The 18,082-nt window shown below is 60.8% G+C and overlaps 1 protein-coding gene across 1 annotated transcript in view; it reads left to right on the top strand.

Moving 5' to 3' along the window:
• The window catches only part of RASA3 (RAS p21 protein activator 3), an 89,816-nt gene that overhangs the window by 48,456 nt on the left and 23,278 nt on the right, over nt 1-18,082 (top strand). Inside the window, 4 exon segments of the mRNA XM_045566716.1 lie at nt 2,576-2,670; nt 8,552-8,628; nt 14,280-14,360; nt 15,042-15,114. Of these exon segments, the coding sequence (XP_045422672.1) occupies nt 2,576-2,670; nt 8,552-8,628; nt 14,280-14,360; nt 15,042-15,114 (326 nt within the window).

Genomic DNA, 18,082 nt, shown 5'->3' with positions numbered 1-18,082 from the left:
AGTGGGGCCTTTGTGTGTGCATCAGGTTGTTGAAATACAGTTCTCGTGTGGTGAAGCCCACCTTTGTCAGCAGGGCAGTGCGCTGGGTCTTAACCAGCGTATACAGTTGTGTAAACAGCCGCACAGTTAAGAGCGTTTCCGTCGCTCCAGTCACCCCTCAGGCCGCTGCAGTGGGTGTCCTGCCCCAGCCGCGCCTGGTCCCACGGCTGTGGCTTTTCCAGGCCACACGAGGCGACCCAAGCGGGGGTCTTTCGCTCTGCGGCATGACACAGCACCTTCCGGCGCGGCTGCTCCCCACGGCTGCCTCGGTTCCACCTGCCGACGCCCTGCGGTGCGGCCATCCGCTTGGCAGCTGTCTGGGCTGTTGATGATTTTTAGTAGTTACGAATAAAGCGGTTAAAAACATCCTCACATCGGCCTTTGTGTTGACAAGCATTTGTTTCTTACTCGCGGATAGACACCTGGGAGTGAGGCTGCCGGGTCACGTCATTAGAAACTACCGAACAGTGTTCCCAGGTGACAGCGCCGTTCTGAGTTCTTTGCAGCAACGTGCCCTCAACAGCAGTTGGCGTTGTCAGTTTTTACTTTTAATTAAATTTTGCCGTTCTAACGGGTGTGCGCTATCTCATTGTGTTTTTAGTGCGTGTCCATGACGTTGAGCATGTTTTCTGTATGCTTGGTCATCGTTGTCTTTTCTTGGGTAAATCGTTCAAATCTTTTGCCCTTTTAATTGGGGTGTTTCCTTCTTACTGAGTTTTAAAATTCCTCTCTCTATATATTCTGAATACAAGCCCATCAGGCAGGTGTTTTGCAAATATTTTCTTCCAGTTTGTGACTTTTCATTTTCTTACCATTGTTTTTTGAAGAGCAGAATTTTTAATTTTGATGTAGTCTAGTTTGTTAGATTATTTACTTTTCTGATTTGTACTTTTGGTGTCTTAAGGAATTTTTTCTATCCCAAGGGTGTGACATTTTTCTCCTAAAAAGCTTATGGCTTTAACTGCTATATTCGGAGCTATGAGCTATTTCAAGTTAATTTTTGCTTCGTAGCAAGTCTTAAGTTAGTAGTGTGAGACTGAAAACTTTGTTCTTATCCAAACTTGTTTTGCTATTCTAAGTCCTTTGAATTGCTGTATTTTTTTTTATTTTTTATTGTTTTTTTGAGACAGGGTCTGTCTCTGTCACTCTGGCTAGAGTGCAGTGACGTCATCATAGCTCATTGCAGCCTCTAACTCCTGGGCTCAAGCCATCCTCCTGCTTCAGCCTCCCGAGTAGCTGGCACTACAGGCGCACTCCAGACCCCAGATAATTTTTCTATTTTTAGTTAAGACGGGGTCTCGCTTGTACTCAGGCTGGTCTCAAACTCCTGATCTCAAGTGATCCTCCCTCCTCGGCCTCCCAGAGTGCTGGGATTACAGGCGTGAGCCACCGTGCCAGGCCTGCTGTATATGTTTTGAATCAGCTTTTCAATTTCCAAAGCATTCTCCCAGGAATTTTGATTGGCATTACATTGATCTATAGATAATTTGGGGGAGAATTAACATCTTCACAAAATCGAGTATCTGATCTATGGCGTGGTGTATCTTTCCACGTGCTTAGGTCTTCTTTAATTTCTTCCATCAGTGTTTTGTGATTTCAGCCAACATATCTTGCACGTTTAAAAGAATTTATTTCTCTATCTTTTATGTTTTTAATGGAACGGGCAAAGTAGCCCAGAGCCCGGTGCCCTGTGAGGTGGATGTGTGTTTGCCGCCCGCCCTGAATGCTTTTCTGGAATGAGGGAATGTACTGGTGGGTGCGGAAGGGTTACCAGTGCGTATTTCAGTACTGTGAATCTGCATGGTAGACACATACTACACAAATGTGTGTATGTGTGTGCATTGTTGACATTCCACTAAGCCTGTGTAAGGGGCACGAAACTGTTTAGAGTAGATGTCCCCAAACTTTGGGGCCCACACCTGGGGTTCTGCTTTCTTCCCGCTGGGTGGGGCAGGGGTCTCCAGGCAGCTCATTGATCCCCTTTCAGAGACACCGATCCCAAGGCCAGACCCACCTCTGTGGCTCGTTCCGGCCGTATCTTCGCTGCCCGTCCTGCTGGGAATAGCTCAAGCGCTCGCATGAGCTGTGGTGACTGCTGCCCTTGAACACACACATGTACACACATGCAGGTACACATACATGCACACACGTGTTCTAAGCTATAGCTTATACAGGTACACACACGTTTCCATCAAATCCTCGTAAAAACTCTGCAAGGTGAGTTCTGCTCCCGTCTGCGTTCTGAAGGAAGGATATCCTGGCGCAGAGGGGCCGTGACCACCGCCTGCTCGGGACTTGTCCCTCCCCGTCTCCCTCCTCAGCTCCTGCAGCTAACGCAGGTGATATTCTGACACTCCAGGGCTGAGATGCTAATTCCTGAGGGGTGTGAGTGGGGTGTGATGTGGCGCCTTCCTGGGAGGGGGACTGTCCGTCCTGAATTGAACTGTTTGGAGTAGGCGGCGGTGATGATGCAGCCAGGCCGGGCGGAGGATTTGTTCCCTGGTGTGAAGCTTTCCCTCTGCCCCGTGTGTCGCAGGGAAGGTGGCCATCCGGAAGGAGGACTTGCAGAAGTACCACAACAGGGACACCTGGTTCCAGCTGCAGCACGTGGACGCCGACTCAGAAGTGCAGGTGAGAGCCCGGCGGAGCCCCGGGAAGGCGAGGCCTTTGGGAAGCGGACGGGCTCCGTTTGTGGAAACAGACACAGGCTCTGGGGCGTAACAGAGAACAATGATCGCAAATTGTGTGTTTGTGCACAGAGACTTACGTATAGGTTCATTGATTTTGTCTGCTGCGTTGGCTTCTGCCGCACTTGGTCCTGCACGGTGGGGCAGCTTCACAGATACAGGAGGTGGGAAGGGGCGGCCCTGGTACAGGCGATGAGGGCCCAGGTGGGCGCGCAGAGCTCTGGAGCCGGCCAGGTACCCTGAAATAGGTGCCTCTCGAGGCTTTGCCTGGGACGTCAGCGGAAGCAGCTCTGGGGGTCGGCAGGGCGGGGCTGTGCCTGCGTGTCCAGGGCAGTCTGGGGTCAGAGGTCCAGACCCTCATCCTCTGCGCCTTTCTAAGGCGAACGGCAGGGCATTGGGTTGCGCACACCCCTGCGGCCAAACAAGGGTGGTCCGCAGCGTGGGGAGGTGGGGGCCTCGGCAGAAGTGAACTGGCTGCACCAGGACGGGCCTGGGTGGCCCTGGGGGACGTCCCCATGTGCGGCACGCTTGGCGAACTCTGCCTGGGGGAGAGCGCTGGGGGCGCCCCATGCGCCGCGGCATCGGCAGGGGCCGTGATTGCCGACAGAGCCCGTGGCTGTCCTCGGGGCCAGAGAGCGGGTTCTCGCCGTGAGATGGCCGTGGACACAGGGCCCTGCTCTGAAGGATATGGAAACTCCTGCCCAGAAGGACAAGGTTTCAGACGTGCCGTGAAACTGCGCACGGCCCACGGGGGCCTGGCCACTCCGTTTTCTCCCCACAGTGTGTTCCCGGATTTAGGTCGATCTTACCAGTAGGTGTAGCTTTCCTATTTGCTGCCTTTTATTTTTTTTACTTATTTGATTTTGAAATGGTCATAGAGTCCCGGGAAGTCACAGAAATCTTGCACAACTGCAGATCTGTGCTCTGCTATTTGGGTGTCAGGACCACAGCGCGGGAGGGGCTGGGCCCTTCCCCCGTCTTCGCCTGGCACCACCCTGCGTGACTGGCACATGCTCCTGGCAGGATGCCATGTTTGTACGATGCACAGACTGTAGTCAGATTCCACCAGTTTACACGCACACGTGTGTGTGTTCTACTTGATTTATTTTTCTAATTTTTTTATTGTAGTAAAATACATGTATCATAAAATTTGCCCTTTAACCATCTTTAAGCGTCCACCTTAGTGGCCCAGGATTAAATACATCCATTCTGTTGCTCAGCCGTCACCAACATCCGTCTCCGGGACTCCGCTCCTCTTGCAAAACCAAAACTCTGTCCCCATTAAACACCACCCCTGCCCAGCCCGGCAGCCACCATCCCACCCTGTCTGCGGTCTCAGCTCGCTGGGGACCTCCTGTAGTGGAACTGCGACCGGCTTTTCAAAACCGTGGTTCACCCACGTTGTGGCACATTCCAGAACTTCCCTCCTCTCGAGGCTGAGTGATATTCCAGCGTGTTCAGCACAGTGGACATCTGAGTTGCCTCTGCCCTTGGCTGTTGGGATTTCCTGTGCAACTTTAGCACGTGTGTGGATTGCGTGACCAGCACCACATCAAGGTTCGGAACTGTTTCCTCACCACGGCGTGTAAATAGGAACACGCATGTTGACCTCACGGCTGGCGGCATATTCCATAATTAATGCCGGAAGGCAGCTTGTGCGCCCGTGGACTGGTGTCATCCTCCAGGCCCGACTCTTCCTGTGACCTGGGAATTTGTGAGCGAGGACAGCCCGCTACAGGCTGTGTCTGAAGGGGAGGAGGAGGAGTTGGCGCCTACTGAATACGCGCTGGCCAGGCGGGCTGCGCGGACGCCCTGCTTGGGGGTCTCTCAGAAGTTGCCCGCCATAGGGTGGCCGGGGCGGGGCGGGGCGGCTCCGGCAGACTCAGCCTGGCCGTGGGAGCTGCAGCTACGCTCCCTCCCCGCAGCGCTGGTTTTGAAATCTCACAGGGACGGCTTGTAGAAGGCCGAGCGTGCGGTGTAGCTCCCTGAGTTCACCTGCGTCACGCAGGAAAGCCACGTGTCAGCAAAGACAATGTCTTGGACCGGGCCACTGCGAGGGCCCAGTGAGTGACAGGCTGGGAAAGGGCAGTTGAAACAACGTCTCACGTCCTCCCGGAATTCGTCGGTGTCTGTAAAGGTCTTTGGTCAATCGCTTTATCGCAGTCACTCTGGCCCTCCCCGGCCGAGGGGGTGAGCAGTGGTCAGGCTGGTGGCAGCTTCCTCTCCCGGTGTGGACACAGCCGTGGTGAGTCATGGCAGTGCTGGTGGCTGAGCTCTGTTTTCACAAACTGGGTATTAACATGACCACGTGCTCAGGAGAGGGCCAACCCGGGCACCCGCCAGCCCCCTGAGAGACGCCACCCACGTCCACGTCACGGCCGTGGCTGCACGTGGAGGGCCAGCCTGTCCACAGAGCATCTGGGAATTCAGGCAGCGCAGAGGGTCTCCCGCGCACACGCAGTGGCCACGCGGCCGCAGCCCACACCTGGCTCTTTCTGAGGGTTTCAGGAGAGGCGGGCGAGCTCGGGCCTCCCCGCATTCCCGCCTTTCTCTCTCCCTGGGCGCCCGTTTCCTCCGTGGCGTCTCAGGCTCTTTCCTCTCCGCCCAGTCAGCGGTGCCAGGCCCAGCCTCTCCAGGGCGGCCCTCGGCGCCAGGACACGCCGGAGGACGGCCTTTCCCGGTGGGGTCTGCGTCCGACCCACATGGGGACCCTGGCGCCCCCACACCTCACACGCGGGGCCTTCTCTGCTTTTCTTTTTTTAATTAATCACTTCATTTTCTGCACAGTCGAGCGTCACAGGAGACCTGAGTGGAGGATGCAGGGAGCTCACACCCGCTCTGGCCCTGCCCTGCTGACAGTCGCTGCCCACCGAGGCCACGGCTCGCGTGGGGGTCTCGTGCTGTGCGCCCGGCGCGTGGAGGCCCCGTGGGTACCACGCCCCGCCGGCTCCTGTCCTCTCCATCTGCGGCTTTTCTGTTCTGCTCTCGGCCAGTCTGGCCAAGGCTATCAATGTTATTGATCTTTTCAGAGTCTGATTTTGGTTTCGATTTTTTTGTATTGATTTCCTGTTTTTAATTTCACTGATTTCTGTTCCACTTTTTGTTCCTTTTCTTCCACTTACTTTGGATTTAATGTGCCCTTTTTTCCCAGTTTCCTGCAGTGGAAGTTTGGATTGTTGGCTTTGGATCCTTCCTCTGTTCCAACCCGTGTGTTCAAGGCTCCAAATCCCCCTCCCACGGCGCCCGGCTCATCTCACACTTCGACCAGTTGCACTTTTTCTGTTATTTCAAAATATTTAAAACCCCCGCTTGAGCCTTCTTTGAGCCGTGTATTGTTTAGAAGCATGTTGTTCAGTCTCCACGCATCTGGGGGTTTCCGCGCTGCCTGTTGCTGGTTTCTGTTAGTGCTGGGCAGGATGGGACCCCCACGCGTGGCTGGGCGCCTGTGTCCACCGGCTGTGAAGTTTGCATTCAGCCCAGGGCCGCGGGGAGGGACCCAGAAGGCCCCACGTGGCAGTAAGACCGCAGGTCCCCGCCCTGCACGGTCTATACACGTCACTCAGATCCCAGTTGCTTTTTGTAAGTTCTTCATATGTTTGTTCACCTTAAATCACAACGGAAAAGCCATCAGTCGGCATCTTCTCTGCACTGTCCTCGTTTCCTTCGTCACGAACACAGGGCTCGCCCACACCTCGCCAGGCGCGTTGGTGACATGCACGGCTACGCTGGACCCTGGCGGCTTCCAAGAGCTGAGCTGAGGCCGCCCGCCACGCTCCGGCCACGCAGGGCTTCGCAGGGCTTCGCCGGCTGGCTGGGGCTGCTTCCGCCGGGGCGGGGGGGGCGGGCACCTCGGCTCCGCAGGGCGGGGTGGGGGGGAGCAGGGGGCACCTCGGCTCCGCGGGGCGGGGGGTCGGGGGGAACAGGGGGCACCTCGGCTCCGCAGGGCGGGGTGGGGGGGAGCAGGGGGCACCTCGGCTCCGCAGGGTGGGGGGGGGGAGCAGTGGGCACCTCGGCTCCGCGGGGCGGGGTGGGGGGGAGCAGGGGGCACCTCGGCTCCGCAGGGTGGGGGGGGGGAGCAGTGGGCACCTCGGCTCCGCAGGGCGGGGTGGGGGGGAGCAGGGGGCACCTCGGCTCCGCAGGGTGGGGGGGGGGAGCAGTGGGCACCTCGGCTCCGCGGGGCGGGGGGCGGGCACCTCGGCTCCGCAGGGCGGGGTGGGGGGGAGCAGGGGGCACCTCGGCTCCGCGGGGCGGGGGGGCGGGCACCTCGGCTCCGCGGGGCGGGGGGGCGGGGGGAGCAGGGGGCACCTCGGCTCCGCGGGGCGGGGGGCGGGCACCTCGGCTCCGCAGGGCGGGGGGTTGGGGGGAGCAGGGGGCACCTCGGCTCCGCGGGGCGGGGGGCGCGGGGAGCAGCCTCTGCCCCGCTCCCGACAGGCCAGGGCGCCTGCGCGGGAGGGGACGGGGTGGCGTCCCCCGCCTGCAGAGGCACCGCCGCCCGGCGGCGGGAGTCCGCGTCTGCCCGAACTTCTCACCGTCAGCCTCGTTCAGAGCAGCCTTCCGGTGGAGAAAGGCCTTTCGGGGCCGTGTAGGTTTCGCTTGTCTGTTGCATCCTCTTCCGTCCCTCTCCCGACCCCCCAGGAGGGCAGGCGGCCGGGGAGGGCGCGGCTGCGGCGCCTGCCGGTCCAGGTGGGTGCGGACCCCCCGCCGCGTCCCGAGTCTGCGGAAGCCCCCGACGGTGAGCGGGCCGGGCGGTCCCCGGCAGACGTCGTCTCGAGGGCGCCGGAGGCGGAGGCTTCCGGTGGTGAATTCTCGGTGACTCTTCCGCCGCGCTCGGCTGTCCTGTGTCGGCATTAAGGCCACTTAGCCTGAGGGCCCTGAGAGTCGCAGCGACGATTCGCGACGCCCGGGCTCCGGCCGCGCACGTGTCTCCGTCAGCGCCTTCGGGTCCATTTCGGGCACGTGCTCCGCTGCCCGCAGAGCCGGTGCGGGCCCGGACCCTTCCCGCCCGGCGCCAGCCGTGGCCCCTGGGGACTCGCTCTGGGCCCCGGCGGCCGCGGGCAGGAAGGCCAGGCCCAGGCACGGGCGCCGCGGCACAGAACGGCCCCTTTCGCCCGCGGCTGCCCGCAGCGCAGACCCTGCGCGGGGTGGACCAGCTGCTCGCTCAGGGCGCCGGCGGACCTCGGGTCACGCGGGCACGGTGCCCTTGGCTCTGGTGTTCCCGTGGTAGCAGTCGGCGTCTCCTGTCTATCCCTCGCGTCCCCTGTGGGGGAGAAAGTCCCTGAGGACAGACCACCGTGTCTGTTTCTGGCCCGGCAGTGCCGGCCCTTGCGTCGAGTTGTCGGGGGCTCAGGAGAGCCGGGTGGGCTGTTCCGCCCGGTCCCCCCGGGCCTCCCGTGTCGCGGGCATGGCGGGCTGCGGGGACAGCATCCCTGCAGGGCCCTGGGAGGCCAGCAGGGCCGGCGGTGGCCTTTGGGAGCTTGGTGATCCCTGGGGCCCCGCCAGCAGGGGAGCGGCGTGGGTCTGCTCTGAGCAGGGACGGCTGTCGTGGGAAATCGTGGGCTCATGTTCACTGCGCCAGGTACTCACCGGAAGCCCCACCAGCACTGAGGGGCAGGCAGGCGCTTATGATTCCAGCAGGTGCAGCGGGCGGGCGGCGCTCCCGGCTGGCGCGTGGGGTACAGAGCCCCCGAGGGAAGGCCGGTCGCGCCCCTTGTCCCGGATCGGAGCCCAGTGGCCTGGTGTTCCCACAGCGCCTCTCAGCTTCCCCGCGGTTGTGTGCAGCAGCCGATGCGCATCCCACCCTGACACTCTGTCCTTGTGTCCTGCAGGGCCAGGTCCACCTGGAGCTGAGGCTGAGCGAGGTCATCACGGACACAGGTGTCGTCTGCCACAAGCTGGCCACGCGGTAAGGCCTTTCCCACTGCGGCGGATCTGCCCTGGTGACTCCTCTGACTCCCGGGAAGCACAGCAGGTTGTTTTTAAGCAAACATCAGAATTTCCAGACTTGGTGGAAGTCATCTTCAAGATGATGTTGTTTTTAGAAGTTCCAGAACATTCTTTTTAATATTCTCAACAAAGCAAATGTTACCCGTAGTGGTGCTGTTTGGGGCTTTTACAAACAGGCACAGTTGCTCAGTGCCACACTCGGTGGTGGTTGGTGAGGCCCTCCTGGCCTAGACACATGAGGGCAGTTCAGGAGGCTTGAACTCTGGTCTCCCGCCGAGCCCAGAGCTCCTAGCCCGATGCTTGGGGGCACGTGTGAGAGAGCACAGGTGTGCACAGGGCGCGGTGTGCACGGGGCGTGGTGTGCACAGGGCTTGGGTGTGCACAGGGCTCAGCGTGCACAGGACTCGGGTGTGCACAGGGCTCGGGTGTGCACAGGACTCGGGTGTGCACAGGGCTCAGCGTGCACAGGACTCGGGTGTGCACAGGGCTTGGGTGTGCACAGGGCTCAGCGTGCACAGGACTCGGGTGTGCACAGGGCTTGGGTGTGCACGGGGCTTGGGTGTACACGGGGTTCAGTGTGCATGGGGTGTGATGTGCACAGGGCATGGGGTACATGGGGCTTGGGGTGCACAGGGTGAGGGCTGCTCATGCTCTGGAATTGGCCTCAGCACTTCATGGTGGGGCTCTCAACCTTTCGGGTTGGCAGCCCCCTGAGATGATTCACAGGAAGTGGGGGACCCCCAGGAGATGCACACACGTGCACACACCATATTGCACACGTGTTGAGAGCCGGCCCAGCCGTGGCCTTTGGCGCATGCAGCGGCTGAGGCCTGCCCTCGGGGCCACGTCCCTACATACCCGGGCAGGGCTGCGTTTCCCGCCTTGAGCAGCCGTGCTGTGGCTGGCGTCATTCCTGCTGGTCTGTGCAGAAATGTCAGTGCCTCGTCCGCCCAGTGGGAAGAGTGTGAAGCCTTGCGAGGTGCCAGCGCAGCCAGGGCTTGGCTCTGCGCCTCCTGCCCTCTTGGCCCGTCCCTGCGGCTTCCTGTCCCATGGCCCAGGCTGTGCTCACGGCCCCCAAGCCCTCCGCCTCTGCCCATGCGTGTCCTCCCTCCCCGAGGGATGTGGGTGCCCAGCCACCCCACCGGCAGCATAAACCACAGAAACGGGCTCCCCCACAGTCTGGAGGCCCGGAGCCCAAAAGCCCGCTGGGCCACGCCTCAGCTGCAGCCCCCAGACTTCTGGGGTCCCTGGAGCACAGTTCTCTGTCCAGGCCTTTCCTCTTTGCTGCCCCCGGGCAGGCCACCCGCGTGTGCGCGAAGTCTCTTCCCTGCACTTTTCTTGGTCATCGTCCATACTCAGAGCCACCTTTCCCCGCCTCTGGTGATACCGGGTTGCTGGGCTCTCCCAGCCGGCACAGGGCGTGGGCACTGTCGGCTATAGCCGCCCTGTGTCCTCCACCTCTGTCCTTGCTGGGCTCACAGCAGCCCCGGGCGCGTCCGTCTTTTTGGGAGACGGTTTGGGCATGTAAATGACCCTGAGAGGGTCAAGGCACAGAGAACCAAAATAAAGTTAGATTTATAACTCAGTGGTGTAGTCTCTCTTCCCGGAACCGCCCAGCAGGTGGCTTGTCTGTGTCTTGCTGGGACCGTGGAGCGATGACTTCTCCCCACAGCACACAGGTGCTGAGCGGGCGTGGCACAGGCAGGAAGCAGGGGCGCGTCCACGGAGGGTTAATGGGTTTAGGGCTGGTTCCAACCCAGGGACTGCAGCTCCTTGGGGGTCAGAGGAGGAGAAGGGACAGCACTGAGCTGGGAGAGCCCACAAGGGAGGTGCTGCCGGGGGAGCTTTGGGCGGCTCAGACGCACCCTGTGGCGCAGACAGGCCAGGAGCTGGGTGCAGACGCCAGGGCGCTCCCTGGGCACAGCCTGTGCTGTGACGTGGAGGCTAAAACTCAGGAGGGTGTGCTGCTGCCTGGGGCAGTGAGGACAGAGGCAGAAGCCCTCAGAGGTGGCTGGGTCTGGGCCCACATCCTCAGTGGCAGGGACGTTCCCAGGCTGCTCCGGCCCCTCATTAAGAGCAGGGGATGGGGCTGCTCTGCTCCTGCCACGCAGGTCCATCCAGGCTCTGCGAGAGCGTCTTAGAAGCCCAGAGCCTTCCTCTCCTAACTCATCGCTCAGACCAGACCTGGGTTCATGGGCGGCCTCACTCGGCTCCTCCTCCTCCAGGGCCAGCACAGCCTCCAGTGAAAACAAGTCTTTCCTCACTGCCTGTCCCCAGCCATCACCCTGTCTGTCTGTCCATCCACCCATCTACCCATTGACCCATCCACCCATTATCCACCCGTCATCCATCATCCATCCATCCATCAGTCATCCACCCATCATTCATCATCCATACGTCTTTACACCCATCCATCCATCCATCCATCCTTCCACCTGTCCATCCCTCCTTCACTCATCCACTCATCCATCTATCATCCACCCATCATCCATCATCTATCCTTCCACCCAAGCATCCATCCTTCCTCTCATCCATCCTTCCTCTCATCCACCTATCATCCATCCATCATCCACCCATCCATCCATCATCCACCCATGCATCCATCCTTCCTCTCATCCATCTGTCATCCACCCATCATCCATCATCCATCCATCCTTCCTCCCATCCGTCCATCCTTCGTCTCATCCACCCATCATCCACCCGTTCTGCACATAGCACAGGCTTTGGAGACAGTCAGAGTTGGACTTGAACCCTGGCCATGTGCACTTGGGAAAGTAAATTCATCTTTGAGTCTCAGTTTCCTCGTTGATAAAATGAGATAACAACTTGCAGCACTTTCTGATGCTTTAATGTTTTATTGATCAGACGTTTCTAGGTCTGGGACGTTATGCAAATGTATATTGGGCCCATTCTGCCAGGCCTGTGGGCTAAGTGTCTGCAGGGCTATTACTCTATGAGGTTGTTACTCTGTGACCATTTTTAAAGGTTATATTAAACATCAAAACCTATAAATGTCAAAATAAATACAACATACTGTGCTTCTTGCACTTTAAGTTCCAGATTAGTTGGCTGTGTTGGTCCCTTGGTGTGTTTCTAGGTTTAGGGTGTGAGACGCTCCTCTGAGGGTGGAGTGGCGTGTCCTCCTGTGTCTGCAGGCTCTGTCCCGTGTGGGCTGCTCCCGCACGGCGTGGGTGGGCCCGTTGCCAAGCGCGGGGGCTGCTCCGAGGGGCCCACCAGGCTTCCCTCCCTGCCTGTGTGTTTTGCGCCAAATGGCCGGGGTGTGGATTTCTCCTTTTGCTCCGAGATACTTTCCTGTGACACAGCCAGGGCCAGGGCGGTGCGGGGGGCGTGCGTGGAGGGAGGAGGATGACCAGAGACCAGGTGAATGTCTGAGAGAAGAACAGAAATATCCCAGAAAGTAGAGGAAGAGAGAAAGATCGAAAAAGACTGGGTTAAGCCAGCAGGAAGAAGGGATCCATCTGGGAGGCCCAACCGCATCCAGCAGGATTTCTGGAAGAAAAAATGGTACAAAAGTGTAGAGAGGAAGAAATTCCAGGGAAGCTCCCCAGCGTGGGAGCGGCACGGCCCCCACGTGCTGCGGATGGGAGACAAACGCCTACGTGGAATATTCCGTAAGATGCTCAGAGAGGGGCCCGAGGGCCTCCAGGAGGGCGGCAGCTCCGGGCGCACCTGCTGGGATGCGGGAGAGACTCGGGAGCTCAGACATCGGCAGGAACGATTCTCCGTCTCTAGACAACCTGCCGCAGGACTTCTGCCTGTGCCCTGATGGGAGGACAGCCGCTGGGGTCCTCTCACCCCCCCACAAGTGACCAACGGAACATCCGTGTGCACGAGCCCCTCAGACGCCGGGCTCTGGGCGTAGCCGTGTCCCTGGAAGGGAAGCAAACGAGCCGACCTCCCAGGCGCAGCCTCCCCAGGAGGCAGGTTCCCGCCGTGGTGGGAGAGGCACTCGCAGAGCCCGGCCGAGGGGCCGCGGGGTTGGGGAGACCGAGGGCATCGTGGGTGAGTCTGAGGAGCGGCCCTCCCAGAGTGGCAGGAGTCAGCACACACACACACGGCAGGAGCTGCCACGCCGCGGACACACACACACACACACACACACGGCACACACACACGCACACACACACACACACACACACACACACACACGGCAGGAGCTGCCACGCCGCGGACACACACACAGACACACAGCACACACACACGCACGCACACACACACACGGCAGGAGCTGCCACGCCGCGGACACACACACACACACACACGGCACACACACACGCACACACACACGGCACACACACACGCACGCACACACACACACACGGCAGGAGCTGCCACGCCGCGGACACACACACACACACACACACACGGCACACACACACGCACACACACACACAGCAGGAGCTGCCACGCCGCGGACACACACACACACACACGGCACACACGCACGCGCACACACACACACACACACACGGCAGGAGCTGCCACGCCGCGGACACACACACACACACACACACACGGCAGGAGCTGCCACGCCGCGGACACACACACACACACGGCACACACACACGCACACACACACACACACACACACAGCAGGAGCTGCCATGCCGCGGACACACACACGCGCACACACACACACACACACACACACACACGCGCGCGCGGTAGGAGCTGCCACGCCGCGGACACACACACACACACACACACACACACGGCACACACACACGCGCACACACACACACACAGCAGGAGCTGCCACGCCGCGGACACACACACACACACACACACACACACACACACACGCGCGGCAGGAGCTGCCACGCCGCGGAGCTCCGGAGCAGCAGTGGGACAAATACCCCGGGGCCCATAGCATTCACGACGTCCAGCCGCCACTGGGAACTCGACGCACCAGGAAGCAGGACGCTGTGACCCAGACCTGGAGAAAAGGCTCTCGGCAGGAACAGCCCCGGGAGCGGAGTGGCACGGCGGTGGGACTAGCAGATGGAACGTTAAGGCAAACGCAAGCCGCCCCGCCCAGAGGTGGGAATCCGAGAACGAGTAAAGTCTGTGACCAGGCAGGGCCGTGTGACACGCTGGGGCCGCGAGGGTGGCGGTTCCTGCTGCCTATGAGCCCTTGACTTGTCCAGGCCTCAGTTTCCCTGTCTGTGAAATGGGACAGAGTCGTTCCTGCTTCCGCAATGCTGCAGGAGAGCCAGGCAGGCGCGCAGAGGCCAGAGCAGCGCCGGCCGTGGGAAGCCGGGGCCTCGCAGCGCTGCCGTTGGGTCAGGGCGCCGTGCTGGGACCCGCAGGCGGGGCCTCCCCCACTGGGCTGCCCACCCTGGACGCCAAACCCACCTGCACAGCCCCCGCCACGTGCGCCCGTCACCACCCAGTGGGCGGGGCTCCAGGAAGCCAGAGCCAGGACAGAGGCTGGTCCCGGCCGGCCTGTGGCCCCTGTCCCCCCGACCTCTGGCCTTGCCTATGACCTGCGTCGCCCCTGACCTCTGCCCTCACCTGTGACCCCTGTCTCCCTGACCTCTGCCCTCGCCTGTGACCTGTACCCCCCGACCTCTGCCCTTGTTTCCCCAGCGTCGTCGAGTGCCAAGGCCTCCCCATTGTGAACGGGCAGTGTGACCCTTATGCCACGGTGACGCTGGCAGGACCACTCAGGCAAGTTGCCCCCTCGGCTGGTCCTGGGTGGGCGGGCCCCAAGCAGCTGGCGCTCGTGCAGGCCACAGGGGGCGCATCCGATCCAGCTCCCTCCCTCCCTCTGCTGCTCTGCAGCCGTGTGAAAAGAAAGCCTTTGTGTCCCTTGTGTCCTTACATGTCCTCATGTGTCCTCATGCTGGGTGTCTGGCTCAGCGAAGGGCCCTGGTTTGTACACACGCAGCTGGAGACAGGAACGTTTATGAGCTACTTAAGGCAGCAAGGTCCCTGTGCATCTGAGAGCTGAGTTTTTTTGAGACACAGTCTCGCTCTGTTGCCCGGGCTAGAGTGCCGTGGCGTCAGCCTAGCTCACAGCAACCTCAAACTCCTGGGCTTAAGCATCCTCCTGCCTCAGCCTCCCAAGTAGCTGGGACTACAGGCATGCGCCACCATGCCCGGCTAATTTTTTCTACATATATTTTTAGCTGTCCAGCTAATTTCTTTCTAGTTTTACTAGAGACGGGGTCTCGCTCTTGCTCAGGCTGGTCTCAAACTCCTGAGCTCAAACAATCCTCCTGCCTCGGCCTCCCAGAGAGCTGGGATTACAGGCGTGAGCCACCGCGCCCGGCCTGAGAGCTGGGTTTTGAGACCGAGAGATTTGGCGTCAATGGTGTCTTTAACCCTGATTCTCCTCTCTTGCGACAGGTCAGAAGCGAAGAAGACAAAAGTGAAAAAGAAGACCAACAACCCCCAGTTTGATGAGGTGTTTTACTTTGAGGTTGGTACCATGGCGCCTTGGCGTGAGTCTCCAGGAGCCGTTTTGGGAGAGGCGCCGGCAGACCTGGGATCCAGACCCATTTGGCTCTCTGGGAACCTCCTTCCTGTCCCCAGAAAGAAAGACCCGGGTTTCAGTTCAAAGCTCACAGGTTGATGCCTTCGAAACAGTCGGGGCTTCGGGGTTTTGCTTGTTAGGTGTTGGGTCTTTGGTTTTGCGGCTGCCCCCAACCCCGGCCAGGCCTCGGTGAGCAGGGTGGGGGCTTGTCACCAGCAACAGTGAGGGGCACGATTTAGACACAAGGTCGCCTGGCTGAACGTGAGACACCGCGATTAGTAAGCGGCAGGCACGAGGGCTGAGCCTCTAGCGCAGGATGTGCCAGGCTGGGCAGGCGCGAGGCCCCATCTCTACTAAAAGTAAACAAACTAGCCGGGCGTGGTGGCACCTGTGTCCCAGCAACTCGGGAGGCCGAGGCGGGAGGCTCCCCTGAGCCCAGGAGCTGGAGGCTGCGGTGAGCTGTGACGACACCACTGCCCCGGCCTGTGGGACAGAGCGAGACCCTGTCTCAAGAAAATAGTAAAAGAAAACAGAACAAGCAAGCCGGGCTGTGCAGTGTGTGCACACGTCACGTGTGCTCCTGTCCGTGACGCCCTCCTGGGTGTGTGACCTGTGCCAGGTCCAGGGGCGACTCCGGAGCCTGCTGCCGGAAGGCAGAGGGCCAGCCAGCCGTGGCTGCCTGTGGGGCGGGCAGGCCCGGGCGGTGGGGCCACGCGTGTGCGCAGGGGAGGTGGCGGGGGATGGGGGCTTCTGCGTGGAACGGGCCTGGCACCTGAAGCCCACACGTTTCCGCCCTCCATCCTGGAGGAGGTCCTCACTGCACAGCCGGCGAGGATGGTTTGTACCAGAGCGGGGTGAGGCGGGCCCCGCCTCGCGGGTCAGAGGTGGAGAAGGGTGGGTGACGTGTGTTGTGGCTGCCTGGAAGGGCTCGGTGGGGAACAGGTCTCACCCGGGGCCTCTGTCTGCTCAGGCGTCCGTGTCCACCTCCGCGTTCTGCGCGGCCTGGGATGCGGCTGTTCCTGTTGCGTTTTGAGAGAATGTGGGTCTCAGCCGACTGGATTAACGGATGACTCGCAGACAGCGAGCGTCCTTCCGGACGGCCTGGAGCTTGCTGACCGGCCGGTGTCATGGTCCGAGCTGTTTGGAGTCTGCGTCCTGTGATGCTGCCAGCTCCACCTTGCGTAGCAGCCACCGGGCTCTCCTGCGGGTCCCCGTGTCCTCGGGCTTCACTAGGCGGCCTGGAAGGGAGAGCGCAGCCCCCGGGCCGTGGGCAGACAGCGCCTCCTGCGGGGGGAACCCGGGGAGAGACGGACATTCTGTGTCCGTGGGAAGTAGCTTCCAGAACAGTTTCCTCCAGGAAAACAACTAGACGTATCTAAAAGCCCCTTAAATATCTAAATGAAGTCATTTTAGGCTCTGTAAGAGCTGCCTTCTTTCACTGGACAGACGTGTTGGACGCCTGCTCTGTGCTGCTGAGGGAGGGATGACGGGAAGAAACAGACAAGCCCCGGGGCCGCCAGGCTGAGCAGATGAGCCCTGTGGTAGCACCTCAGGCTACTGTGCAGAGTGAGTGTCAGGCAGGGAGCTGGGGCCTTCCTGGAGGAGGTGGCATTTCAGAAACAGCTGCAGGCGAGGGCCCGGTGAGGAAGCTGCCACGTGTGCTCTGCTGAGAGGCGGGGGCTCGCCCGGCAACCCAGGCAGGGAAGGGCACGCTGAGGGTGGGGTCCCGTTGGGAGGAAGGTGTGGCCCCGGGGGCTGGAGGCAGTGGCTGGGACAGGCCTGAGCAGAAAGAACTCAGGGCTTTGGAGGCAGAACGGACAGCAGCCGGGTGGGGTCAGACGGCCCCTGCCGGGAGCAGGCTTTGCTGGGGTGGGGACAGGGTTGGGGGGTGTCTGCAGCTGCAGAACTGGGGGACAGCTGCCTCGGGGCGGCCTCAGTCACCAGAGCTGTGTGTTGCTGGTGTCTGGCTGGAAAGTCAAAGCTCAGAGTTTAGGCGATTTAAGCAGCGTGACGTAGGGTCAAATTCTGGATTGGAACTCTGAGCTAAAACCTCTCTCTTTTTCTTTCTTAATTTCTTTTTTTGTTTTATTTTTTGAGAGAGGGTCTTGCTCTGTTGCCCAGGCAGGAGTACAGTGGCGTCACAGCCCCCTGCAGCCTGGGACTCCTGGGCTCAGGTGATCCTCCTGCCTCGGCGTCCCAAAGCGCTGGGACTACGGGAACTTCCAAATTAACATCCCCCCGCTGCTCCCCTGAGATGGGGCCATGGGGGGAGGCCAGGCAGCAGGGATCCTTCCTGTCCCCACGGGGTGACCTCGCACCTGGGGGGGCACCTGGCCCTGTGGATGGCCAGGAGGGGATTCAAAGCAGCACTTCCTGTGACCTCCGGGAGCCGAGCTGGGCGCTGCCCGGGGCCCTGTTGGCAGCGGGGCAGGGAGGGGGGTCCCAGCCCTTTTTCGTGGTCCCTAGACTAGCAGGAGGAACATGGCAGTGTTTGGTCTTTCGGTCTTCTCACCCCTCCCCACATGCCAGGGCACAGCTGGGCTGGTTGTGGGTGGCCCAGTGTCTCCTGCAGGGCGGGGCCCTGAGACGCTCAGGGAGCTGAGCTGGGGCTGTCGAGGGCAGTGGCAGCCTCTGTCCCCCCCGTGGTGCGTCAGGAGCAAGGGCAGCAGGGCCAGCCAGGCAGGGAGTCCAGGGACAGCTCAGGTACCCAGTGGCCGAGAACCAGCCGTGGCCTTGGGGCATGTTCCCGCCTGCCCGGAGGAGACCCTGGGTCTTCCCCGCAGGGGTGCTGTGAGTGGGTGGTGCCGGCACCCCCCAAACTCAGGCACTCAGGAGACCAGGCCCGGATCCCAATCCCGCCTCCGCTTCCCGCCGGGTAGGTGGGGTGCGCAGCGCCGGCTCCTTCCCAGAGCCC

Source organism: Lemur catta, chromosome 13 (genome assembly GCF_020740605.2).
Source record: "Lemur catta isolate mLemCat1 chromosome 13, mLemCat1.pri, whole genome shotgun sequence".
Lineage (NCBI taxonomy): Eukaryota > Metazoa > Chordata > Mammalia > Primates > Lemuridae > Lemur > Lemur catta.
This window is presented reverse-complemented; position numbering and strand designations above follow the sequence as displayed.